The sequence below is a fragment of the Gopherus flavomarginatus genome, chromosome 2, assembly GCF_025201925.1.
Source record: "Gopherus flavomarginatus isolate rGopFla2 chromosome 2, rGopFla2.mat.asm, whole genome shotgun sequence".
Lineage (NCBI taxonomy): Eukaryota > Metazoa > Chordata > Testudines > Testudinidae > Gopherus > Gopherus flavomarginatus.
The window spans coordinates 222,178,202-222,205,352 of NC_066618.1; the positions used below are offsets into that span (position 1 = coordinate 222,178,202).

At 40.9% G+C, this 27,151-nt stretch overlaps 1 protein-coding gene across 4 annotated transcripts in view; it reads right to left on the reverse strand.

Annotated features, from left to right (window-relative positions):
* Window positions 1-1,023: 1,023 nt before the first annotated feature.
* Window positions 1,024-27,151, reverse strand: part of LOC127045661 (opsin-5-like) — an 83,264-nt gene continuing 57,136 nt past the window's right edge. For all 4 annotated transcript variants that reach the window (XM_050942005.1, XM_050942006.1, XM_050942008.1 and 1 more), the window contains one exon: window positions 1,024-5,368. In XM_050942005.1, coding sequence (XP_050797962.1) covers window positions 4,751-5,368 — 618 coding nt within the window. In that variant the 3' untranslated portion in view covers window positions 1,024-4,750. The remainder of the gene's footprint in view (window positions 5,369-27,151) is intronic.

Genomic DNA, 27,151 nt, shown 5'->3' on the forward strand with positions numbered 1-27,151 from the left:
GAAGATGGATGCTATGAAAATCCCAGCCTACTAGTTGTTTGTTCCTGTTTTATATAGTCCTGCATTCTTTTCGTATTCCAGTTAATCACAATGTACAGATCATTCATCTCATAGTAGTGAGCCAACCATCTAAGGCCCCAGTCCTCTAAAGCAGGGGTGGCCAACCAGAGCCTGACAAGGAGCCAGAATTTACCAATGTACATTGCCAAAGCACCACAGTAATATGGCAGCAGTCCCCCCATCAGCTCCCCACTCCCTCTCTCAGCGCCTCCTGCCCACGGCAGCCCTGCTGATCAGTGCTTGCCCCTCTCTCCCCGCACCTCCTGATCAGCTGTTTTGTGGTGTGCAGGAGGCTCGGCAGGGGAGGGGGAGGAGTGAGGGCATGGCAGGCTCAGGGGAGGGGGCAGGAAGGGATGGAGTGAGGGCAGGGCCTGTGACAGAGTCAAGGGTTGAGCAGCAAGCACCCCCTGACACACTGGAAAGTTGGCCCCTGTAGCTCCAGCCCAAGCCAGTGCCTATACAAGGAGCCATATATTAACTTCTGAAGAGGCGCATGTGGCTTCAGAGCCACAGGTTAGAGACGTGTGTGCATGCCGTAAGAAATCTGCTCTAGAGACGTGTGTGCATGCCATAAGAAATCTCCTTGAAACCAGTAGGACTCCTCACAGGGAATATCTACACAGTAGCTGGGAGGGTGTTTCCCAGCACACGCAGAGAGATGTGCTAGCACTGTTTGAGCTAGCACACTAAAAACAGCAGCGTGGCTGCAACAGCACAGGGAGCAGCTCAGGCTAGCTGTTGAGTACCCCCTCGGGGAGTACATTGGGATAGTATTAAGGCACCTAGCCCAAGCTGCCACCCATGCTGCCACGGCCACATGGCTATTTTTAGTGTGACAGCTTGAGCAGAGCTAGCCTGGGTCTACCCAGGCTGAGAAGTACCCTCCCAGATGCTATATAGACACCCACAGGGCATAGAGGCTTTTTCTTAGCGTATGCGCAACATGCCTCAGGTGACATGTGACCAGGATCCATAATTAGTTTAGGGCCTCATCCTATTCCACTTGAAGTCAATGGCAGAACTTCCCTTAACCTCAGTGATGCTAATCAAAACTTCAGTTTTAATTTGCACATCCTTCAAAAAACAATACAGTTCATTTACAGAGTGCATGGCTCTTAAAGAGGTGTGGTGTTTTAGCCGCACACAAAGCTTTTTCTCTAATATATTCTAAATGTTTTAGACTCTGCAACAAACAGCTACTCATGTGGAATTTTAAAATCTCTGCAACTATGGGAAACTAGCAAAAACATCAAAAGCATCATGCACATGGGAATAGATGGAGGATGAAGGGGGAGACAGTTTAAGTAGAAGGCAAGAAGCCACACTATAGGTCCCAAGTAAACGAGCTGTATACTATCTGTTGCAATAACATCCATTTAAATAGCGGCTTACTCAGAATTTCAGGGGGGAATACAGTCTGGAAACCATCAAAATACACCACCAAAACCAAACTCAAGATTTAATCAGATCTGTGTACTTTCAACATTACTTTATAGTGCAGAATGCTGGGGAATGAGAAAGTATTACATGTCTAAACTGTCTTCAGTCCATACAACCTGCCTCAGAAAAATCCTCTCTATCTTTTGGCCCTGAACAATCTCAAACTAAGATCTATTGACACAGTGCAGTCATGAGGATTTGAGCACCATCATTGCCAGGAGGCGTTGGAGATGGATCAATTATGTGCTTCGACTGGAAACTGACTTCATCATCAGAGTAGCAATAAGATGGACACCTGAAGGCAAGTGAAAACGAGGCCACCTGAAAACAACATGGTGAAGAGCTGTGGAAGTCAAGCTGGGGGAGTCATTGAAAGACTTGCCATAAACAAACAGGAGTGGAGGAGCTTCGTCACTGCCCTAAACGTTAGAGGCATAATGGGAACATGATGATGATCACTCAGAATCACTGGTAGAGTTTAAATGGTTAGGTCACTGGCATTCAAGTATGCAGCCACCACAGAAACTTCAACAAAACGTGCTGGTGCCACGTGGTTATTTATAGAACTAAACACATGCAGTTTATTTCACTGATGGTTTGGGCGGTGTCTCTTGAAGAATGTAAGACTAACTTTTGGATTGCAAGTTCTTTGGGACAGAGACTGCAGCTTTGTGTATGTTTATACAGAACCTAGCACAATTCAGCATCAATCCTGAGACAGGCCTCTGAGCACCACTGCAATATAAATATTAAATAATGATGGCTGCATACTTGAACCACAGGGCCGTGGCCTGACCAAGATGGTAGCCTGGCACTGTCAGGGTGCCCTCTGCTTCCATGACAGGAAATAATATAGCACTTCCTGTTGACTGAGCATGAACTGGTGTGGCAGTATAGAAAAAAGGGTGGTGGTGATGTTAGGTGACCCAACCTCCTCCCCAGCCCACTACACTCACTAGTAGGGGTGTCAGTAGGGTTGCCAACAGTCCCTTATGACAAGTGATGTCCCTTATTTTTTTTATCTCTGTACAACAGGATCAGGAGTTGCTGAGTGCTGCAAAAAGCAGCAAGAAATACCCCTGGTGAATGTAAGTGAGTCATGCTTATTAATAAATAATAATAATGATAATAATAATTAGTGGGATGAGAGGTGGGGCATGAGGTGCTAAGAAAACAGTCCCTTACTTTTGAAATACAATGTTGGCAACCCTAGGTTTTAGAAGTCCCTTCTTTTTTTGCTCTCTCTCCTATCTCCGGAAAAACAAAAACCACAACACCAGGGTCAAGCAAGTGAACATCATAACTTCTGCAGCTGCAAACCCTGACAGAGATCTATAATGTGTTGCAAAATGGAGCACCACTGAGGAGGAAGGATAATAAGAAAGGAGGAGATAAGAGAGACTGGGAACAAACACAAAGAAAAAACTGTGTGTATTTCTATCCACTAAGACTAAGATTGTAAACCAAACAGAAAACCCTGGCATCATAGGCACCAGATCTTCAGCTGGTGTAAAACTGTGCAGCTTCTCAATATCAGTGCAAAGCTGCACTGATTTACACCATCTGATATTCATAGATCCTAAGGCCAGAAGAGATCATTATGATCATCTGGTCTTACTTCCTGTATCAGACATGCCATAGAACTTCCCCAAAGTAATTCCTGTTTGAACTAAAGAATATCTTTAAAAAAGTAATCCAATCTTGATTTGAAGATTTACAGTGATGAAGACTCCACCATAATCCTTGGTAAGAGGGTTAATTATCCTCATTGTAAAAAACTTACTCTTTATTTTCCTATCTAAATTTATCTAGATTCAACTTCTAGCCTTTGGATCGTGTTATACCTTTTTCTGCTAGACTGAAGAGCCCTTTATCAAATTTCTGTTCCCCACTTAGGTACTTATAGACTATGATCAGGTTACTCCTTAACCATCTCTTTGTTAAGCTAAATAGATTGAGCTCCTTAAGTCTATCACTATAAGGCATATTTGCCAATCCTTTAATAATTCACATGGCTCTTTGCTGAACCCTCTCCAATTTATCAACATCCTTCTTGAATTGTGGGTACCAGACTGGACACAGTATTTCAGCAGTGGTCACACTGGTGCCAAAAACAGAAGTAAAATAACTTCTCTACTCCAGCTTGACATTTGTCTGTTTATGCATCCAAGGATGCTTTTGGTCACAGTTTTGTACTGGGAGTTCATTTTCAGCTGATTATCTACCATAACCCCCCAAAAAACATTCAGAGTCACTGCTCCCCAGAATAGAGTTCTCCATCTGTTAAGTATGGCCTGCATTCTTTGTTCCTAGATGAGTACGTTTACATTTGGCTGTATTAAAACTCATATTGTTTGCTTGAGCCCAGCTTACCAAATTATCCAGATTCTCACCCTTTGAGTTCTCTCTACTCCTTTTCTTCACCCCAGTTATTCCAAGGTCCTTATTAGAAAACTGGGACTATTATTTTGACATTTCTGGGTCAAATTCCTGCCAGTTACACCAGCGTAAATATGGAGTATATCTGTTTAAAAATCAGAGTTACTCTGATTTTACTCCAGCATAAATTGGAGCAAAAGCTGCCTCTTTGTCTCTTCATGGTAAGGAACAACATTATCTGTTAGTTAAATTTGTTAGTCTCTAAGGTGCCACAAGTACTTCTGTTCTTTTTGCGGATACAGACTAACACGGCTGCTACTCTGAAACCTAACAATATCTTTGCTACCAACATTGAAAGCAGAATACATGATTATTCTCCAGGGCTTTTTGGAAAATAGGCATTTCATACAGCATCTACTTTTTAATTTCTGTTACAGTTAGAACAGCATGAGGTTGTCTTTTTAAAATTCTTATATGCATTATGCTATTTGTCTTGAGTGTACAGAATATAAAACATACAACTTTTAGAAAGAACAACAACACCTCACAGAAATGTCTTCATAGTACCCAGGGGTCTGTTTCCTTGAAAACAAAGTAAACAAGAGCTCCGAAACTCAAAGTGGGAAGGAGATTAATTGCAATAGAACTGTTTGAATACAGTTAGCACAAGATACTTACTGAAGTCTGCATTGTGAGAATCAAACATCCTTTTTAACAAGTTCATGCTCCATTAGGCATTCTATCAAAGGACATGTGAGGGAATCAGGAAAACTGTATAGAAAATGGGCAGTGGGTGGGCTGTTTAGAAAAGGTTACATTCAGAAGTCTGATACCATTACTTTATTGTTTCTTAAATGAAACCCTCCAGGCTCTACAGATTTGCAAATCTGCTGCGTGCAGGTATTGTTTCCAAGGTGATTTCAAAGTTATCATTTTGGGTGCTTTTTTCTCCTTGAACAACCACCTTTACAGATTTCTTGGCATCCTGCTTCCATTTTGCTTGGAGACTACTCTCCAAAGATACACTTTCTTGAGGAGTATATTCCATAGTGCCTAACCTCTTCTGGCAGCATTTTGGATAGTTCTTAAAGCATTCGAAAGTATCATTGCACTTTTCACAAGGGAAGTAAGAACATCCTTCTACTGTCTGCACTGAGTTACAGCTGGACTCATTTCTCCCTTTAAATGATTTCAGGCTGATTTCCAGAACTGACCTGTAACTACAGCTCGGTAGGGCCTTGAGGCAAAAACAAGTCCTGATGCATAATTGCTGGAGAACTCCAAAATCTTTGGCAAGGGTGCTTCGGAAATTGGGCTTCAGAAGAAGATAGGTAACTGGGTTGTAGAGTGTTGAGGACTTTGCAAAGACAGCTGGCACAGCAAAGGCTAGTGGAGGAATCCCTTCTATGGATCCAAAGGCTGCCCACATGGCTATGATGGCATAGGGGCTCCAGGCAGCAAAAAATCCAATGCATACAGCAATGCTCATCTTGCAATGAAAGGAAAGAGGAAAGAAGTGGTGTTAGCTAAAACAGCATATGTGAGAAACATACATACAAGCTAGTGTGGGCATAAGACATTATCATGTCTAATGCATCTGCTGAAGTGTCTCTCTATGCCTTCCTCACTTATCATCTTGTCTACTCTGTACATAGCTATTCTGTACTTGGATAATTGTTTCAGATAAGATGCATACCAGGCTCCATTGTATCTGGAGCTTTTTGAGGACAGCTCTACCATCTCAATCCTATCTGTTTCTCACGTCACAGAAGGGCAAACATTGCCCTTATAAACACCTGAGGAAAAATGCAAAATCAGAAGAAATTCTCTTCTGACCATCAACAATAGACTTTTCTATTTCCTAGCCCAAATAATTGGTTTATATTGACTTTACTATGTGCACCATTCCCTTAGAGAGAAAGGAAAGTTAAACTAAACTGTAATAAATCTATAAAACTTAATCTGTGGTGACTCATCTCATCACCAGTATCCAGAATAAAGAATTCTATGGGAGTTGCACACAGGCAACTGATGGATTAGTCTGGCTTTTAAAAAATACATTTAATATTTTTAAAGCAGTTAAAATATTTAAACCAGCAGCTGACTCGAATGAATTCATATGAACTGCTGTTGCACAGCTAATTCATGAAGTTTTGATAGCTGCTTTTAAAAAACTTTGGAGAAAAAACCCACCATTTAAAGAAGTGCATATGTATAAAGCAAAAATATGAGAGTAAATACCAGAATTGGAATACAAACACCAAAAGCCAGAAATCCCAGATATATTGTAAACTTTCATTCACATAGAGAGACCATAATCTACTATGACCATTCTGAGCTTCATTCAGAATAAACTGTACTGAACACTTAAAAAGATATATACAGACAAGAATACTCTCAGATAAGTGTCAGATTTCTGAATGAGTTGCATGAGCTCTGAATTGGTCAAGAGCTGCAATTCAAAATGAGAAATGATGAAGAAAATCCATTTCACCTAAAGCAGCGTCAGGTCAAAGTGTGTTTTGGCAATGAATGCACTCTTGTTTCCAAAAGCCTATTGTGCTCTGTGCCTGTAGTGGTAACTAGCTCATCTGGCTTTAAAATTCAACCATTCCACCAGGCAGGGTCAGGCTACAAACTCTCAGCTGCCAAAAGCATGTTTATATTCACATGTTCCATTGGTTTATGTAACGGCGATATTGAGAAAGGCCTTCTGAGCCCAGAATAAAACCAACATGTGTACAAGCTGTGCAGTGCAATCTATTTTAAAACATGCAGCTCTCTCCCAAGATTTTAATTAGTCTCGCCCTAAATTTGCAAATTTCAGGAACTGTAGGATAATTAAGTACAACATCCTCAGGAGAAAAATCAGTCTAAAAGACACTAAGCATTAGAAATGGGGATGTAAAACAAAAACTGAGGGAGCTAGTCAAAAAAATATCCTTTAAGTCAAAGATGAAATTAAAATCCTGAAAAACTCAGCGTGGAGGCTTAGCACAGGATAACAGAACCACAAGAGGCATGCATCCTTAAAACAATAAAGAACTTAGAAAAACAGAGGAAAATACTACAGTTAAATTGCACAGTTTAACACACTCCTGGAAGGCTGTTAGCTCCTACAGTGATAGGGGTAATACAAGATTCTGAATAGGTTATTCCAGCCAACCCTTTTCAAAAAATGGAAATCCAACCCAGTGAAACTAAAAAGGAGCATAAATTATGGAGGTTGTAGCCTTTCCTTAAATTGAATGGATAGTTCTGTGTCAAATCACAGTATTCCTGATGAATATTAGGTATATAAACAAGGTAAGGCTATAATGCAAAGCCTACAGGTTAAGGCCTGTAAGATTTCAGCTTAGCCATACTAGGCCTCAAGAGGTGCTATGGTTTAACACAGCACTACCATTTAAGGTAAGGAAAGGCTACAATGTTAAAATGTAATTAGGACTAAGAGAAAATCTGAAGAGCAAATAGCCAAAGATAAAAAGAAATAGCAAGAAATTATTTAAGTATATCAGGACCAGAGTTTATAGGGCACAATGAAGGAGAATAAGGACATTGCAGAGAAGCTGAATTATTTGATTGCATCAGTCCTCACAGCAGAGAATGCTGGAGACATACTTGTCTTAGACCTGCTCTTTTGAGCAATGGAGGAGGCACGTTCAAAAACTGAGGTGTTAAAAGAGTTGGTCCTGAAGCAAATTCATACATTTAGAGATTCATGGATTTCATAGCCTGAAGGAACAATTGTAATCCTCTAGTCTGACCTCGTGTATAAGACAGGCCATAGAGTTCTCCAAAATAATTCCTAGAGCAGATCTTTTAGCAAAACATCCAGTCTTGATTTTAAAATGATCAGTGTTGGAGAATACACCACAAACCTTGCTAAATTGTTCCAAAAAAATTGAAGAGCAATGAATCGTGAGGACTAGATGGAACTAATCCAAGCATTCTGAAGGATTTTAAGAATGAATAAAAATATGCAATCTTTCATTAAAATTAGCCACTACTGGAGGATTGTGTGGTATCAAATGTCATACCCATATCTATTTTTTTTAAATGGTAGTATGCATGATCCTGAGAATTACAGATCAGTGAGTCTTTAAACTGGTTGAAAAGATAGCAAACTACAGAATTATAAATCATGTAGATGAACGTGATTCATAGACTCAAACTTCAAGGCCAGAAGAGACCATCATGATCATCTGGTCTGATCTCCTGCACACCACAGGTCACATAACCTCACCCACCCACTCCTGTAATAGACCCATAGCCTCCGGCTGAGTTACTGAAGTCCTCAAATTTACATACTTCAAGTTACAAAAAAATCTACCAAATTACACTAATTTAAACCCACAAGTGACCCATGCCCCATGCTGCAGAGGAAGGTGAAAAACCCCCAAGGTCTCTGCCAATCTGATCTGAGGGAAAATTCCTTCTTGACCCCAAATATGGCTTTCAGTTAGACCCCAAGCACATGCACAAGACCCACCAGCCAGACACCTGGGAAAGAATTCTCTGTAGTGACTCAGAATCCTTCCCATCTAGTGTCCCATCACTAGCTCTTGAAAGTGATTGACAATGAGCAAAGAACATGGAAAAATCATATATCACTAATTACTAACATTCTTTGATCCTCAAAAAAATTGAGGAAACCGGATGTCAGAGATCTGTCCCTCCATTGGATGCTACACGAAAAGTGCAGATACACGAGTCCAGTCCTTCCATCAGAAGCATTTGATGTCAGCTTATAGACTCATAGACTCATAGACTCATAGACTCATAGGTCAGAAGGGACCAATCTGATCATCTAGTCTGACCTCCTGCACAAGGCAGGCCACAGAACCCCACCCATCCAATTTTATACAACCCCTATCCCAGGATTGAGTTTTTGAAATCCTCAAAAATGGTTTGAAGACCTCAAGCTGCAGAGACACCACCAGCAAGCGACCCGTGCCCCACGCTGCAGGGGAAGGCGAAAAACCTCCAGGGCACCTGCCAATCCGCCCTGGAGGAAAATTCCTTCCCGACCCCAAATATGGCGATCAGCTAAACCCTGAGCATGTGGGCAAGAGTCACCAGCCAGCACCCAAGAAGGAGTTCTCCGCAGCAACTCAGTACCCATCGCATGCAACATCTCCCCGCAGACCATTGAGCAGACCTGTCTGGTGGTAATTCAAGATCAATTGCCCAAATTAACGATCCTATCATAACATCCCCTCCATATATTTATCAAGCTTTGTCTTAAAGCCAGGAAAGTCTTTTGCCCCTACTACTTCCCTCGGAAGGCTATTCCAGAACTTCACTCCCCTAATGGTCAGAAACCTTCGTCTAATTTCAAGCCTAAACTTCCTAATATCCAGTTTATACCCATTCGTCCTCGTGGTTACATTAGTACTAAACTTAAATAATTCCTCTCCCTCCCTAACGTTAACCCCCTTGATATATTTATATAGGGCGAGCATATCCCCCCTCAGCCTTCTTTTGGCCAGGCTAAACAAGCCAAGCTCTTTGAGTCTCCTTTCATAAGGCAGTTTTTCCATTCCTCGGATCATCCTCGTAGCCCGTCTCTGAACCTGTTCCAGTTTGAATTCATCCTTCTTGAACATGGGACACCAGAACTGCACACAGTATTCCAGATGGGGTCTCACCAACGCCGTATACAACGGTACTAACACCTCCTTATCCTTGCAGGAAATACCCCGCCTGATGCATCCCAAAATCGCATTTGCTTTTTTAACAGCCGTATCACATTGGCGACTCATAGTCATCCTGCTATCAACCAGTACCCCAAGGTCCTTCTCTTCTTCCGTCGCTTCCAACTGATGCGCCCCCAACGTATATCCAAAATTCTTATTATTAGTTCCTAAATGCATGACCTTGCACTTCTCACTATTGTATTTCATCCTATTTCTATTACTCCAGTTTACAAGGTGGTTCAGATCTTCTTGAATAGCATCCCTGTCCTTCTCCGTGTTAGCAATACCCCCCAGCTTCGTGTCATCCGCGAACTTTATTAGCACATTCCCGCTCTTTGTGCCAAGGTCAGTAATAAAAAGGTTAAATAAGATCGGTCCCAAAACCGATCCTTGAGGGACTCCACTGGTGACCTCCTTCCAGTCCGACAGTTCACCTTTCAATACGACCCTCTGGAGTCTCCCCTTTAACCAGTTCCTTATCCACCTTACAACTTTCATATTCACTCCCAGCTTTTCCAATTTAACTAACAGCTCCCCGTGCTTAGCAATGACTGGCTCTCAGCCCACCAGCCAAGGCCTTCTGACTATTTCTCTCCATTTCAGAGTCCCAAGTGAAACAGACAAATAATCCAAAATTAGCAAGAGAGATTAAACAAAAGGATGAAGAAGAAAAAAAAAGCCTATAGTCAGTTATTTGGCATCTCTTTCTTTAGAGGGGCCTGGATGGGCTATAGTCCACTCCAAAGTTCTTTGGGTCTCCAGCACAAGTATTAGGATACAATCGCTTCCCCTTTTTTAGCACAGGGGGTCTGTCTTCACTTTCTGTGAGGGCAGAGTCTCTGCTAATTCCCAGGCTCTTCCAGCTGCTTTCCTAGGGCGCCCTTCAACAACCTGCTCTCTTTCCCAGGCTGCCCACTACTGAATGGAGTTTTCTCCTTTTAAATGCCTTCTCCATTCCTGACATGACATGCAGGTGCAGCAAGGTGCCGCTACTCCAGACTAAAGTAGCTCCTGAACCCCTTCCATGTCATTGCTGGGTTTACACACCCCATCACAAAGGGTAACTGGGTGACATGGACTTTTCAAAAAGATTTTAACAAAGAGACTATTGAAAAAATGTCATTGTGGGGTGAGATTGGATTGTAATGGATTAGAAACTAGCAGAGACAACATGAAGAGCGGGAATAAATGGTCATGGTAAAAGATTAACAGTGGATTGTCTATATTTCCATGCTAGAATTCATGATGTTTAGAACATTCATAAATTATCTCAAAAAATGGAATTAAACAATGAAGTGACAACAGGTGCAGGTGGTACAAAATTAATCAAGACTCAGCGGGATCCAACAGGACTAAGACGAATTGGCATCAAGGTAGCAGATGTGAATTATTTTGCATTTGTCAAAAATGAACTACTTTGGAAAAATAATCTGAACTACTCTTACTGAAAAACAAATATTGCAGTGCTCTCAATCAGCTGTAACCATTCAGAGGAAAGATCTAAGTGTCACTGGGTGCCAGCTCAATGTAATGCACTGTTTGCACTGGTGCAAAATAGGACTAGCATCAATGTGACCTGGGCAAATTGCACCAGTGCAAGCCCCCTCTAACTGCAGTGTATGTACCCACAAGGGTTGCACTGGTGTACCTCCACTGGCGAAAATACACCAATACACCCCTCCCTCCCCCAAAAAACTCCTCACCCCTCACCACCACCACATTCCAGTACAGACATGACCAAAAAATTGATTCAGAAGGTTACAAAAGCATGGTGGAAACCATTTACAAGATCAAATTGTGCAAATGTTTGAGTGGCAAAGGCTGATTTCACCAAAATCTAGTGTGTAAAGCAAGCACCTTGATAATTTATTACACAACACAGGTATATGAGTGCCCCTAAAAGAATGAGAGATGTTAAATTGGATTAAGCTGGTTAATCAAGTCTTTATTTATTTAATTTTTATTTAGTAGGCCTTTGGATTCCAGGTGTTTGTGTCCTAAAGACACATTGATCAAATGTAGAATTGTAGGAACAATTATGACTACTCTTCAAATCAATCTATTCAATAGGGATGGATACTCTCAGCTTTATGGGCTTATCTTTTAAAGCCAACTGTACTTGACTGGTATGTTTGTTAGCATTCACAATTTTATCAGATCCGCAATATTATATTTAGTGTATAACCTTTTCTCAACCAAAAACATTTTGAATAGGATACAAGATTCTGGACTTTCACATTTGGGTTCCAAAGAAACATTTTAGGTAGTAAAAGGACAGAACATTTGTCTTTGACTAGAAAAATAGCGTTTGACCAGAATATGCTGGTTATTTAGAAATCTATGTTTCTCTTTATCCAGAAATCATCGTTCAGCCTAAGTGATTTGTTAATAATTTTTGTATATTCCTTTTACTCACATATCAGCTATATACATCACAGAGAAGTAATTGTAAGTGGGTGTAACTTTCACATCAATATGGGGAGATCTGAAGGGTCATCTAACCCATCCTCCCTCTCCGCACCCTACCCCCAGGATGTGATTGATTTAATTATTGTTAAACCATTCTTGATAGATGGATGTCATTTCTGGCCTTGAACATCTTCTGGTAAAGGTGATACCATCTCCCTTGGCAAATTGTGCACTCATCTATCCAATGAAAGCCCAGGCAGGACATTAAAATCAAGCAGGAACAGACTTTGTGACCTTCTGATAATCTAACTGCGGGCTTTGGGCCAACTGTTCCACACACTAAAATGAGAAAGATAATGATTTCTCTAACTTTAGACTCAGGCTGTAATTCAGCAGTGCTGAAACTGCAGTAGCAGCAACTATGAGGACACTAATCCAGAATGGGTCACAGAGAAATACGACTCTGGATGAGGGACAGTTTGAAGACATGACATTCATAAACTTAACAAAAAATGTATAAATAATTTTTTCGATTGATAAGATGTCCTATCTAAGTAATGAAATCATTCCATAAGGTAATAAATAACTCCCTGAGGTTTGTAAAAAGTATCAAGAACCTAAGGCCTGATCCAAAGCCCACTGCAGTCAATGGAAAGATGACTTCTACTGACTCCAGTGGCCTTTGGCTCAAACCTCTATTTACTATGGGCCCACTACTGAAGAACAAGGATTAAAAATCAAACAACATTAACAATGGTTATCTTCCAATGACTGCAAGCATTTGTGGGAAATTATTATTAATTTTTATTAAATTAACACTTATCAAATCAGTGTCCCACTTTCACAGGTGTTCTACAGACATAGTAAAGACAACCCCTGCCTGCAAAAGCTTAAAAGTAGTTGAAAATAAGACATAAGCGGATGAAAGAAACAAAATGTAAACCTGTATATAGCGCAGAATTATTTTATGTATTTGTACAGAGGCAGTGACTAGAAGCTCCAGCAAGAATTGAGGTCCCATTGTGCTAGCTACAATACACACACAATGAAATGTCAGTTCCTGCACCAAATGGTTACGTCGAGAGAGAGAGAGAGAGAGAGAGAGAGAGAGATCCAAATGGCGGTATTTCCAAATATCTAGTGCTCACCCTGATTTAGCTAGTTATTCCTCAGTGAATGATGCAGTTTGTAAAATCTCTCTCACATAGCATGCTGTTAGGACTCAAAAGAATACAAATGTAAAGTAATGATAATAATTTCCTATGTAGTGCTGGCAGAGGCAGTGCATTTTGGTGGGGGCATGCAGGGTCATGTCCCACCTCAGATTTAACTGCTTGGCTTGTATTGAGCATGCTCACACAGACTGAGCATGCTCAGTAACATTTGCTGAAGCTTCTGCCCTCACTCTGCCCTTACTTGTGCTCCCCTCTCCCAACTCTTGGCAGATACAGGTCGTCTCTCAGTGCTGGAATATATTCATCCTTGCCCTGCCTGTGAGTTTGGCCACTACTGTACAGTAGGGTCTGAACAATACAGCTTGGCTTGGAGGCAGATATTACAAACGAACAAAAACCACTCTGTGCCTAAATAAATCACATACCTAGGCATTTTTCTACATACTATCCCTTTCCTATCTCATCCTACAAATGATCAACATGCAAAACTCCTTTGTGTGTGTGTGTGTAAAAACAAGCACTTTTTGCACAAAAATTTTCATGGGAATAAAATTCTTCACAGAAGCTGTTGCTCTAGCAAAGTTGTATGAAAGCAAATGGAGGCTATGTTGAGGTTCCTGTACAGGTGTTTTAGATAAATAATATCCACATACCATACTGGTTAAGTAAGTATGGAGGAGTCTGGAGGAGAGAACAATTAAAGAGTGATAAGAGGACGAATCAGATCATAGAAGATTTTTTGCATTGTATTTCTTGTTATTTACTATTTTATTTGGGGAGGGGGAGGTTAATGTCAGGCAACAGAGTGGGTGTAGTTAGTACTGCACAGGAGTTTACTGGCAGAAATCTAGCTGGAAGAATAAAAGAGGATGCAGGGAACTATAGACCAGTTAGCCTGACATCAATCCCAGGTAAAATAATAGAACAGTTAATTCTCAATCAACAAAGAATTAGAGGTTAAAATATAATGAAAGTCTGATAACATGGCTTCATGGAAGGTAGGTTTTATCAAAAAAACTTGTTTTTTTTCCTTCTTTTCTTTACAAGATATCGGGTCTGGTCAATGAAGCCAACTATGTTAATATAGTATCTAGGGATTTCTCCAAGGCATTTGACTTAGTATCAATGACATCTTGATTGAAAACACTTCTTAGGTATATATTAGACGAATTAAAAACTGGTTCACTGACAAATCTCAAAATGTAATTGTTAATGGGGAAACATCACTAAGCAGGGTTGTTTCTAGTGAGATCTCTTAGGGATTGGTTCTTGGTCCAATGCCAATTTTTTTATCAATAATATATGATCATATAAAATCTTTGCTGGTACAGTTTGCAGATGACACAGATTGCTGGATAGTAATGAGGAGGTTAGGTTATTGTTCCAGGGTGATCTGAATTGCCTGGTTAAAATAGTTACTGTGCAATCCAACGAAATCCATGTTAATACAGCCAAATATAAGGGAATACATCTGAGAAGAAAGAATGAAGGCTATACCTACAGGATGGGAGATTTTCTTGGAAAGCAATGGCTCAGAAAATGATTTAGAGAGTCTCTGCCAGGACCTGCCTCCATGGTGCCCCATTCTGGCCCAGTGGGCACTCCTCAGACTACTGCAGGGTTTCCATTGGTCAGTTGCCACCTCTAAGGTGTTTGGTGCAGTGGTGTTTTAGTCCTTCGACTCAGGCACACTTGTGTCCCACCCCTTCCAGGTGTTAAAATGCAAAAATAAAAGGAATCCTAAAACTCAAAATAGGGTCAATCCAAGGACACTTCAGCAGAACCCCACTATTTTGTACAGGGCTTGTCTTCATGCAGCCAGTCCTTTGATCAGTCTCCATGGGCCTAGTTGTTCCATCCACCAGGAGGTTGGTCCAGGCAGCAAGTGGTCTCAGACTCTTGGCTGAAATCAGACTTCTCTCACCAAGGGAGAAGTGGAGCTCTGTTCTCCATCCTGGTCAGCCCCAAACTGAGCTGGGCCTTCTCCATAACTCTCCTCTCCACATCTGTTACCAGTGTAGCAGGACAGGGCCAGTTGGGTCCACAGGCCCTCATTAATCTCCTCCTGCCAGTGTCATTATAGATAACTGCCTGAACATGAGCTCTCAGTGCAATGCTGCAGCAAAGAGAGGCCAGTGTGGTCCTTAGTTGTCATAAAAAGGGAATATCAAGTAAGGAAGTGGTCTTGCCTCTGTACACAGCATTGGTAAGGCCACTCCTAGAATACTCATGTCTAGTTCTGGTGTTCCCACTTCAAGAAATATGTGGAAACGTTGGCGCGAATTCAAAGGAGGGGCTGGAAATAAAGCTTTACAATGTGAGGCTTAAAGAGCTCTGTCTATTCAGCTTATCTAAGAGTAAGTCGAGAGGTGACCTGATCATAGAAACATACAATATCAGGGTTGGAAAGGACCTCAGGAGGTCATCTAGTCCCACTCCCTGCTCAAAGCAGGACCAACTCCAACTAAATCATCCCAGCCAGGGCTTTGTCAAGCCTGACCATAAAAACCTCTATGGAAGGAGATTCCACCACCTCCCTAGGTAACCCATTCCAGTGCTTCACCATTCTCCGAGTGAAAAAGCTTTTCCTAATATCCAATCTAAACTTCCCCCATTGCAACTTGAGACCATTACTCCTTGTTCTGTCATCTGCTACCACTGAGAACAGTCTAGATTCCATCCTCTTTGGAACCCCCTTTCAGGTAGTTGAAAGCAGCTATCAAATTCCCCCTTTCTTCTCTTCTGCAGACTAAACAATCCCAGTTCCCTCAGCCTCTCCTCATAAGTCATGTGCTCCAGCCCCCTAATCATTTTTGTTGCCCTCCGCTGGACTCTTTCCAATTTTTCCATAGCCTTCTTGTAGTGTGGGGCCCAAAACTGGACACAGTACTCCAGATGAGGCCTCACCAATGTAGAACAGAGGGGAATGATCACATCCCTCGATCTGCTGGCAATATCCCTATTTATACAGCACAAAATGCCATTAGCCTTCTTGGCAACAAGGGCACACTGTTGACTCATATCCAGCTTCTCGTCCACTGTAACTCCTAGTCCTTTTCTGCAGAACTGCTTCCTAGCCATTCGGTCCCTAGTTTGTAACAGTGAATGGGATTCTTCTGTCCTAAGTGCAGGCCTCTGCACTTGTCCTTGTTGAACTTCATCAGGTTTCTTTTGGCCCAGTTCTCTGATCACTGTGTGTAGATACTTACACATGGAAAAGATGTCTGAGGCTTTTCAATCTTGCAGGCACAGGCATAACAAGATCCAATGGCTGGAAGTTGAGGTTAGATAAACTCAACCTTGAAATAAGACAATTTCCTAGCAGTGAGTGTAATTAAACGCAGGAGCAGCTTACCAGGGGAGGTGATTGATTCACCATCACTTGGAGTCTTTAGATACCTTTCTAAAGAATATACTTTAATCTGGCTTCTGGGAAAAATTCTACAACTTGCATAGACAGATCAAACTAGACTATCGTAGTGGTCCTTTCTGGCCTTAGAGTCTATGTGTCTGTGAATAAGAATTAAGTTTTGAAGAGGTAACTGAAGGAAAACTTTAACAGACTGCAATGAAAACTTTGAAGGAAGGAGTATGAACTGCAGGATTAAGCTTTTATATCTCAGAGGTGTGGAGAAAAGAAAAGGAGAGACTGTTTTTCCAGCTGCACAATTAAAGATACCTGCACATGGAAGCCCAAATCCTCAGATGTTATAAATCGGTGTAGTCCCATGGACCTCAATAGAGCTATAGTTATTTACATCATCTGAGGATCTGGTCCAGAATGGTTCAAATAATGAGTGTATTACAAGTATATAGTGAATTTAATATGTTTGGATTAGAAATACTTTAAATAAATGGTGCATTATTAAATCTTTTTAAATGTGAACACTTCAGCATTTTAATTTGCCCACTCAGTCAAGATATTCCTGGCTAGTGAATTTACAACAAAGGAAAGGAAATGTTACTGCACACAGAGCAAAGTCAACCTGTAGTAATCATTGCTACATGAGACTGTCAAATCAGCTGGGGTGACTGGATAATTTTAGGAATAATAACATTTGCACAGTCTTAGAACCGTAAAATTTCACCTGTCCTGCAGGATGGTGCATCTGTTTTTACAAGATATCAAAATGATTCGATAGATTTCACTGTTTGGACCAGGAAAGCTCCTGCATGATAGAAGGAATTTTAAGGCTCCAAAACTGTAGCTACATCTGCTAAGATAAAGGTAATGAAAATCTCATGCTCCAGGATGTACTCAGGATAAAAGAGATGCATATTCTCTGAAATAAGAGATAGTTTCTCATACAGATCATAATGAAACATTAAATAAGAGAAAAAAAACCAGTAAGAGGTCTGTATCACTGATAACCTCTCGATGGTATTACATTCAGCAAATTCATCTATTACGAAGAGGAAGAAATAAACTGACCTCAGTCCTGTTAGAAAATAAGCATCATTAGCTGTCTTTGAGCAATAAGTGCAAACTACACAAAATATACAACTGATTCACAACTTCAGCTTTTAGGATTATTGTGGATATCTGTAGTATGAAAACACAGTCTTTGCAAAGCATATTTTATGCATAAAATGTGTAGTTGGTTCCACACATATATGAAAGATTGATGCTATGAAATAATTTAGTATCTATTATATATTAATGTTTTACACTGAATTTTAAAAGGTAAGATCTTGAATTTTTCACAATCTAAAATTCAATAAAAAGAATTTGAATATTTGTTTCTAATTTTTGGAAGGACCTTTTGAGCCAAATTTTGAATGGAAAATGCCTCACTTTCAAATGCAAAAGCGTGTATGCATTTGTACATGCACATACTGAGACTGTGTATGCAACCACTGTAATTGCATATCCAAAATGCAAATTGGTATCTAGACAGGTAAAAACCCATGTGTACATGCAGTTGTAATCATGCATGCAAGTGAGCATGTATTTTTGCATGTGGCCCTTAGGATTCCACCTATTTCAATTTAGCCACCATATTTGTAAAAAGGGAAATTAAAGGATCACACATAAGCTCATTGGTATGTTTTATGAAGCAAAATCTAAAATAAAATGTTTGTCTTTCTCCTTTAAAATAGCACAAGTCTTTCAAGTAACCATTCTTCCCTCACTAAGAACTAGCAAGACCTGGAAAGCCCTAGACCCTTCGTTGGAGTTGAGAAGCAATGGTGCTGTACAAATACAGCTTTCCCACCCAATCTCTCCTCCTGAGTAACAGCCCTTCCTCCACCCTCAACCCCATCACTACCACTTGTGCACACATATACAACAGGATAATTTGCAATAAACTCTACTCACTGAAATTCACTACTGCTATTAATGATAATTAATGAGGAACTAGATGAAATGCAAAAGAAGAACAAGAAAGCAAGTATGAGCATTAGGAAAAGCCAACCCGTACATATAATTATACATTCTACTGGTGTGGTGCATCATTTCAAAGATTTATTCCACAGAATGTTCTAGCCGTTGATCCTGACTAAAATGATTTTAGTTATAATCTTTAAAATCTATTATAAAGCTTTTACTTTTTGAATCTCAGTGTCTACCATCATTAAATTATTGTCTGACTCCTCCCATTGGCTGATCCCCAGATTTCCCGCAACTGTGAAAATTGAAATCAATAAAAATCAAAAACGAAATGCTTAAACTCATTTTTCAAAAGCTGTGAAAATCTAAATGGATAAAAAAGAACAAACTGATATTGATTGAAATTATAAAAAATATAAATTCTATTAAACTTAATAACTCTAACAACAATCCCCTAGGAACATCATGGTTGTTACTATGCTGCACACCAAGCATTCAGACAGATAATAGAGGGCTATTTGTACATTCCGTGTTCCCTGCACATAGTAGTTTGAGGAAGAGGAACTGCATTTAGAATTACATCAGGAACTATGCAGACATATCCAGTGGTGAAATGGCTATTCTGAGTCAGTAGATCACAGTCTTAACAATTTTTAAATATTATGAAAGATGGACGTTAGCAAATCCCCAGTTAGTTTTGCTAGCTGCAGAAGCTACCATGGCCACTCTCTGCTCCCTAGACCCTTGGCTCATGCCTGGACTCCCTCCCACACTTTCTGTTCCTCAAGTTGCTCTTGAAGACTTGGTGGGGAGGTAGTAGTTCTTGCCACTATCTCTGGGCTTGGAAGTGGAGTCTCCCAGATCCCTTCCCCTTCTCTCTCCTTAGGTTCAGGAAGGACACTCCTAAATCATGGTAGAAAGCTGGCTGGAAATCCTGTCGCTCCACAGACCTTACATGAAGGGTCTGAATATTGGGTTGGGAGTGCGTGTTTACACAGAGGGAGTGGTAGGGGACTAGAACCACAGACTGGGAGATCTAGTAGTTTCATTGCTGCTTTCATTGTCAGCTCATTGAGCACAGCAGAGTTCCATACTAGCCATAGGAAAGGCATAAGACTTCTCCTGTATCCAGCCTCCTCCATGCCCATGCTGTATGCACCCCTACATAAACTACGAATCACTTCATCTACCACTGAACTGAAGCCGCCTCTTAATAATAGTACATTGCAAGGCTAAAATGTATTCTGATTTCTACTCAATATTTCGGAAGAGCCTCTGAGCAAAGACTTTAGCACCAGCCATAAACAGTTGGAAGAATCAGGCTGTGTCTGAAGTTTTAGTCTCATTAATATGCACTTTGTGCTGTGCTTTACATAAATCACACGGCCTGCTATCATTTCTCTGTGGTACCGTGCATTTCACTCTTGTTGGCAGTTGAATTAATTCCTGTTTGCAGAAAAAATGAGTATTTATAATATGTATTTTAGTTTTCTCACTGTATTTCTATAACACGTTTGTTCAAGGCCTCCAGACTCCTGTTGGGTGGGGAAAAAAATCTTTTCTGATGCTAACACAGGTAGAGTCTTTGAAAAGATAAGGGGATAGGGCTATATTGGAGGTAATCAGTTGTATGTTCCTTTTCTCTTTCACATAATTGCTGTTGCCAGAAGTGTTTCAGGGTATTTTGCTGGGAACAGAAAGTACAAAAACAGTTCCTTCCCACAACTTGTGCAGTTCTAGGACTGCTCCAAATTGGTTAAGTGCAACTACCTTCAGCATCTAGAATATTTGGTCCAAATGCACGAGAACAAAGGCCAAAACAGTTTCATTGATTTTAAGGCCAGAAGAGATCAGAAAGATCTAGTCTGATCTCTTGCACAGCACAGGACAAAGAACCAATATATTATTCACTTATAGGAAGAAAGAAAAAAAGATGGGGAGCAAAAGAAATTAGCAACCTGTTTGGAAAATAAAAGCCACATATTCCCCTCCGCCTCTCTCCTTCCCACAGCACAAAGTTCCAATGAGATCCTGCTAGAGTTATATAGTTCAGAAAATTGCCTTGTGATTTCAACAACACTATTGAGTCTCACTTTGGGTCTGAGTCAGTCAAAGCTGATTGAAGTCAATGGGAGTATTTCCAATGGATTCACCAGCCTTTGGAGCAACATGATACTTTCAGGTGCCTTGGTAGTATTTTGTTCACCAGCTCCTCTGAGAGTGCTTGGAGAGACACACTGAACAGGATTCAAAGATTGGCAAAAAGCTTACTGCGGCTGAATTATGCAGAAAACACGGTATTTTTTCTGTAATTGCTATGTACTAAAAATATCGCCAAAGTGTTTTTATTAATCAAAGCCAACAGCTAGCAGTCATGTCTGCTTTGTTAATCATTGATCACTGGCTGAGGGACTTTTTTTTTTTTTCAAGTGGACTCATAACACAGCACATACTTTACCAAAATAATAATCTGTCTTCCATCTTAGCCTCTCATTTACAGGGGCACTTAAGCATATTGCCTGTAACTTTAAATAGAAAGGGTGACATTGTGTAGTGTAAACATTATCTTTGATCTGTATAAATTGGCTATAGTTCTTTGTGCCAACAGCCTCTCCCCCAGACTCTTGAAGTGATATTCTCAGTGTTTAATCTTGCTAATAAGATCATTTTATGCAGCCTCAGGGCTAAAGTACATTTCAACACCCACCTGAGGATATAAGTCTCCACTTACAGCTAACGCCTGCCTTGTGTACCTTCCTCCTCAGCTCTTCTGGTGCTCCTGGTCCGTCCGGTACCTGGAGTTCTTAGGAAGAGGAATTCTAACTCACTCAGTGGGGTGGGGGCACAGCCATGGTCACATACGCATCCCACCCTCTTTTAGGCACCTAACACCTGCCGGGATATTATGGTCATGTGCACAACAGCACAAGATGATGGGGAGCCCTCTGTGCCTTTCCTCACCTTGTGCACCCACTCAGGGGCTGACTAAAAACTCAACTTTGATTTTAAAACCAAAGAGGTTTACTCCTACCCTGCACATGCCCTGCAAATCAAAATGATCTGACCAATACTAGCCTGTCTTCTTCTCTCTGCTATCCCTAAGCCTGTGTGAGGCTGTCACTTTCAGTTTAGCATCCAGGTTTTGAAGACAGAGAATGAATTAAAGGCTTGCAGACCTCTCCAGAGCAACAGCCAAGGTCAGGTGCTCAACATCATCCAAAGAATAAAACTCTTTTGAAAGAGCTGCTGCATCGAAAGACCAGTTCTTCCCCAGTGATTATGCCATCTTGGCTTCTAATCATAAGGACCCCTACATTTCAAATACAATTATCAAGAAAACACATTTAGGGCCAAATTCTGACCTCCGTTGTACCCATGCAACCATTACTTCTATGCCAATTCTGTTCTGTGATTATAAGCACAGCCAGATGTAGCTCCTATTCTACATCTAAAAGGCAATTTGATAATCTAGCCATCACACATTAGCCAAAGCTCCAACAGTCTGAAACTGATCTGTGCAAGCCATCCTATTCTCAGACTAGAGAGTATCCACTCTCATGAACCTAAGTGTGTGAGTGGATTTCTAGATTCCATTGAAGATCTAACTCAGGGGTCTCAAATTCCCAGCCCGTGGGCCATCTGCGACCCAAGACCTCCCCACTGTGGCCCATGGAGGAGAGATGCATGCAGACACGCTGCCAGCAACGTCTGCTGCAGGCACCGCCTCCCACAGCTCCCATTGGCTATTTAGCTTAACAAAGACAAGGTTAAAGGGGACTTGAGTGCAGTGTATAAGTACCCCAGGGAACATATATTTGATAATACCCTCTTCAGTCTATCAGAGAAAGTTTAAGAAGATCCAATGGCTGCAAGTTGAAGATAGACAAATTCAGACTAGAAATAAGGCATACATTTTAGCTATCAGAACAGTTTACCAAGGGTTGTAATGTATTGGCAATTAAAAAGAAATCAATTCTGTCTTGATTTTAAAGACATGCTCTAGTTCAAAAGGAATTATGTTGGGCAAGTTCTATGGGATCTACAGGAGGTCAGACTTGATGATCACAGTGTCCCTTTCTCGCTTTAGACTCTATGAATTGAGGACTCCCTCAGGCGTGCAGTTTATTTGGACAATTGTCCCTTCCAAAACATTTTTAAATGATGGCAGCTATGCCTGTGTATCAGCACAATCAGCTGGGCTCCTTTACTACCGCAGCAGAAGCGGTGGGCATGATGAGGGGAAAATCCAGACATTTCCCCTACATACTTTCTCTATTAAAAGAATCAATTAAAAGTGAAGATGTCCCAAAGAATCATCACCAACAAACCCAAGTTGTCAGGCCAGCCTATGCAGCATGGTGTGACCACTAGAGCGAGAGGTCAGTAACAGGGTGGGTAGAAAGCAGGAAAATTTGCTTCATGGCCTATCTATAAAAGGTAAGGCCAGCTCTGCTTTAGTTAGTTAGTTATTCTTTGCAAAACACAGGGGGAAATGTATTTCAGCTTCTGTCCAAAACTCCACAGGGAAATTTCCAAAGAAGCACGTGGAAAGTACTGTATAGCACAGTATGTGCACCAAAGTCCCTGAACAATTATGTAATGGGAACTAATGGGGCAGGTTCCCTTCTCACCTAAATGGAGTTTAGAAAATATCGCCCTTTGGGTGTAAAAGTATTCTATTAGAGTGTTTTTAGCAAGTCTGATTCCTGGTTAATGGCTTAATCCCACAATTACTGCACATGCCAGATTCACACAGACCTGAAGTCAAAGGAAGTTTTTAGAACTGGACCCATGATAAAAAGACATGTTCATTTTTTGACGGAGGGTGGAATTCACAAGGCTTAGATACTGCTGTGCTCAGCATTGCAGCCTGTAACTTTTAGGCACCCTGCTGCCTACTGGAATTCACTGAATTAGGGGCCCAAGCTGTCTATGTAATGCATGGGGAGAGCTAGGCGCCTGAGAACGGGATTCACAGAAGCCAGCACACTGAGCTGGAGCCACCTAAATTAGCCAATAAAAAATGCTGAGGAGTCTGGTGGGGTCAAACTCCCAACCTTCAATGGCAGTTAAGCACCTAAGTCTGGGCCTGAGGGAGGCACCAGTTTCTACATGGGATATTCAGCGATGAACGCTATCCTAGGGGTCAGGGCAGTCCTTTCTCAAGAAAAACTGAAGTGGAGATGGTGGTCTCCTTATAACCCAGTGGTCAGAGCACTCACCCAGGCTGTGTGAGAACTTGGTTCAAACCCCTTCTCTGCCCAATATGCCGCAAGGATTTGAATGTGGGTCTCCTGCCGTCCAGGACAGTGGCCTAGCAAGCGATCTATGGAGTATTTTGGGGCAGGGCTTTCTCAGTCTCTCCTGTTGAAGCCATTCCCCGTGTATAAATAATTAAATAGTCCTTGGAGCAGGGCAGCTAGAACCCAGCTCTGACATAAGCACCCTAACTAGTGGGCTATAGAGTCATTCTAACTCTATCCCTATTTAGGCAGCTGTGCACATGCCCTGCTGCCAAAACTTAGGCATTTGGGAGATTTTAATGACAGATTTAGAAACCTGTGTAGGGTTCTGTGAATGGCACTGAAGTGTTGGACATAGGCACCTAAAGTGGCAGTTAAACACCTAAGTCCCTGCATGTTTCCACAGAATGGTCTGATTCTCATGCCACATTTAAGAAAACTGAAAAAAAAATTAGTGAAGTTAGAATACAATGAAAGTTTTTAGGAACTGTGCTGTGTTCACATAAGAATCTAAAACCAGTCAGCCCAAAAAAGACCCCAAACCAAAACCTTCCTTCATTTTTACAACCATTTGTAAAATAAGAACAAAATCAAAAGTTTGATCATTTATTTCAAAATGACCAAGTCCTGACTGTACCTCTTCCAAATCATACTTCTCCACACTGACTGTCATAACATTCTGTGACAGCGGGTTGTCATTCCCATTTTTTCCATATATCAGCCAGCTTCATACACTTACCAGTGAGGTCAGCATTGTTGCCTCCTCCTCTGGAATCAATAAATATTATCTGGAGTCAGTAGTGGAGGGAATTCAGGTTTAATTTGGCTTCCATATTGCTTCCCTTCATGCATCATGCCTATACAACTGACATTTGGAAATTGAATTATGTTCAACTGGTAGTCACCAAGATCCCCAAATGGTTTTGAACTCCCTGCAGCAAATCAGTGACTTAATGCATTACAAGTAAAATATTTGGATTTGGGCCACTTTGAGCAGAGAGGTACTGAACAATTTCCCCTTTCACTTTAAGGAGAGCTGCAGGTGGTCAGCACCTCTCAGGAGTTGGTGCTGTGAGCTTGTATCCACATCTTGTTCATCTTCTTTGCAGAACATCATTCGTGCAATTTTATTTCTATCACATTTACCATGATATTCTTGCCTCTCCCCAACACTTAAAATCATAAACAACCACAGCTTTCAAGCATGCGTCCTTTGGCACACGTATACCTCTAGTTTCAAGGACTGATCTTACTCCCATTATAGTCGTGGCAAAATTTCACTTAATTCAGTGAAGATGAAAGATACTGGCACTAAGCCTGTGCACCACTTAAGTCCAACTTGGACCATATTTTACGTGCTTAACTGGGGCTTGTGCTGGCTCTCTGTACATAGGAGAATTTCATTCTGAGAGGAGCAAATCCTCAATGAATACAATTAAAAATAAGGTACGTGCTATTCAGACCAGCAGCCAGGTGGCACTTCTATGCTTACAATCATGCACTTTCAAGCTATCACAAGTGATGACCAGACTAAAATAGAACATTACTATTTATTAAGTAAAAATCTGATAAATATTCTTAGTTATTTCTACAGTGATGTAAGTGACACATAAGTATTGTTCTGCTGCTAAAAGAAAAATGGCAGTTTTTACATTTAAATTGAATTTAACTGTATCTTAATTAAAATGGACTCAAATCACTTTTATAACTACATTAATTTTAGTCTTTTGCACCAATTTTTGTTTGGCCTCAGTAGGCATGAGTGCATTTGCTGCATGTGTTGAGAACACATATTGCAGGCAAAAAAGATGTGTACACAGCGACCAATCGCTGCTAGAGTGAAAGCAAATCACATCAACATGCACACAAATTATCAGCTTTTTGCACATGCATGCACACGGTGGAAGTGGCGTGCATTTGAGTGGGCACTTTTCCATTCATAAATACCATGCAGGCTCTGATCCAGCAAAGCACTGAAGTATGCACTTAATTTTAAGCAGGTGATCAGGCTAAATATCTAGTTCTGATATCTAATGTACTTACATGGCCTGCATTACTATAGTATCTGAGCACTTCACAGCCTAATAATGTACTTCTACTCTACATCCCTGTCAGATAGGGAAGCACTTTTACATCCATTTTACAAATGGGGAGCTGAGGCACAGAAAGACTAAGTAACTTGCCAAAGATCACATGTGAAGCTAGTTGCAAAGCGGGTTCAACCTGGTCTCATTAATCACAGACTAGCACCCTAATCACCAGACCATCCCGCCTTTCAATAGTTGGTGAAATACTGACCTATTAGGATTCATATTTGGCCAAAGTTGAACACCATGAAGCTCACTTACACTCATGGTGTTTTTGGTCTTTCATTTCCTAGAAGGACCAGGATGTGCTGTAGGACCAATATAATTAACAGAGTGACTTCCAGCTAGGAGGGCATTCTCTAGTTCTCTGCTGAAGCCCATGGGGTTTACCTGTTTGTGAGCTCTCACAGTGGTTTTAGAAGTGGAACACAAATACATACCCCTTGCAGATATCAGAACAGAGCAATAAACAATGCAGTCCACATATATGTTATTTGGTGGTATATTGCAGTAACTAGCTAGTAATAAAAACACCAGTTTACCAACCTCAGGCTCACAAAACAAACATATTAGTGAGGCATTTGTTTCACACTAAATCTTAATAACTTGCTATTGTCATCAGAGCATGTGAGAAAAGCACCACAGGTAGAAATAATTTACTTTCAATTTACATGAGGTTAATTATAATGAATGGATGTTAGTAACTTTTTTTTTTAATTAAAAATGTTTTTTCTGCACTTGTTCTAAACTTTTTTCTGAACTTGTTCTGCATTTGTTCCATTTCTAAACAAACATTAATATGATCTGGAAAAATTACAGACCGTAATCTGAATGCTTTTAGTTACACTATTGACCTGGAAGCTCAGATAATCAATCAAAGAGAGGCTGATACTAATGGCATCATTTCAAGTACATTGGCGAAATAGTTGTTTAAAAATACAGGGCCTGTTCCTGCTCCCAGGAACATCAAAGGTAAAACTCCAATTGAGTTCAACAGGACCTAGATTGGGCCCAAACAATATAAAAGTGAGGAATGAGATATGCAGCTGTTTTAGGGACTATGGGAGTTAATCAATGGGAGTTAGGTGCCTAAATCCTTTTCAGGATCTGGGTCTATAAACCTGATCCTACTCTCAGTGATTTCATTGGAGGCCAGATCAGGCTCCAGAGGCACATCTCAAATTTGAAGTCTGCCAGGGTACCGAAGTGAAAATGGCTGATATCAAGGAGGGGAGGAAATGGCAGTAAAGAGACAGCAGAAGAGAGAATCTATACTTGGAAGGGGGCAGGAGGTACATTGTATTGGGAACCTCTAACATGAACTGGC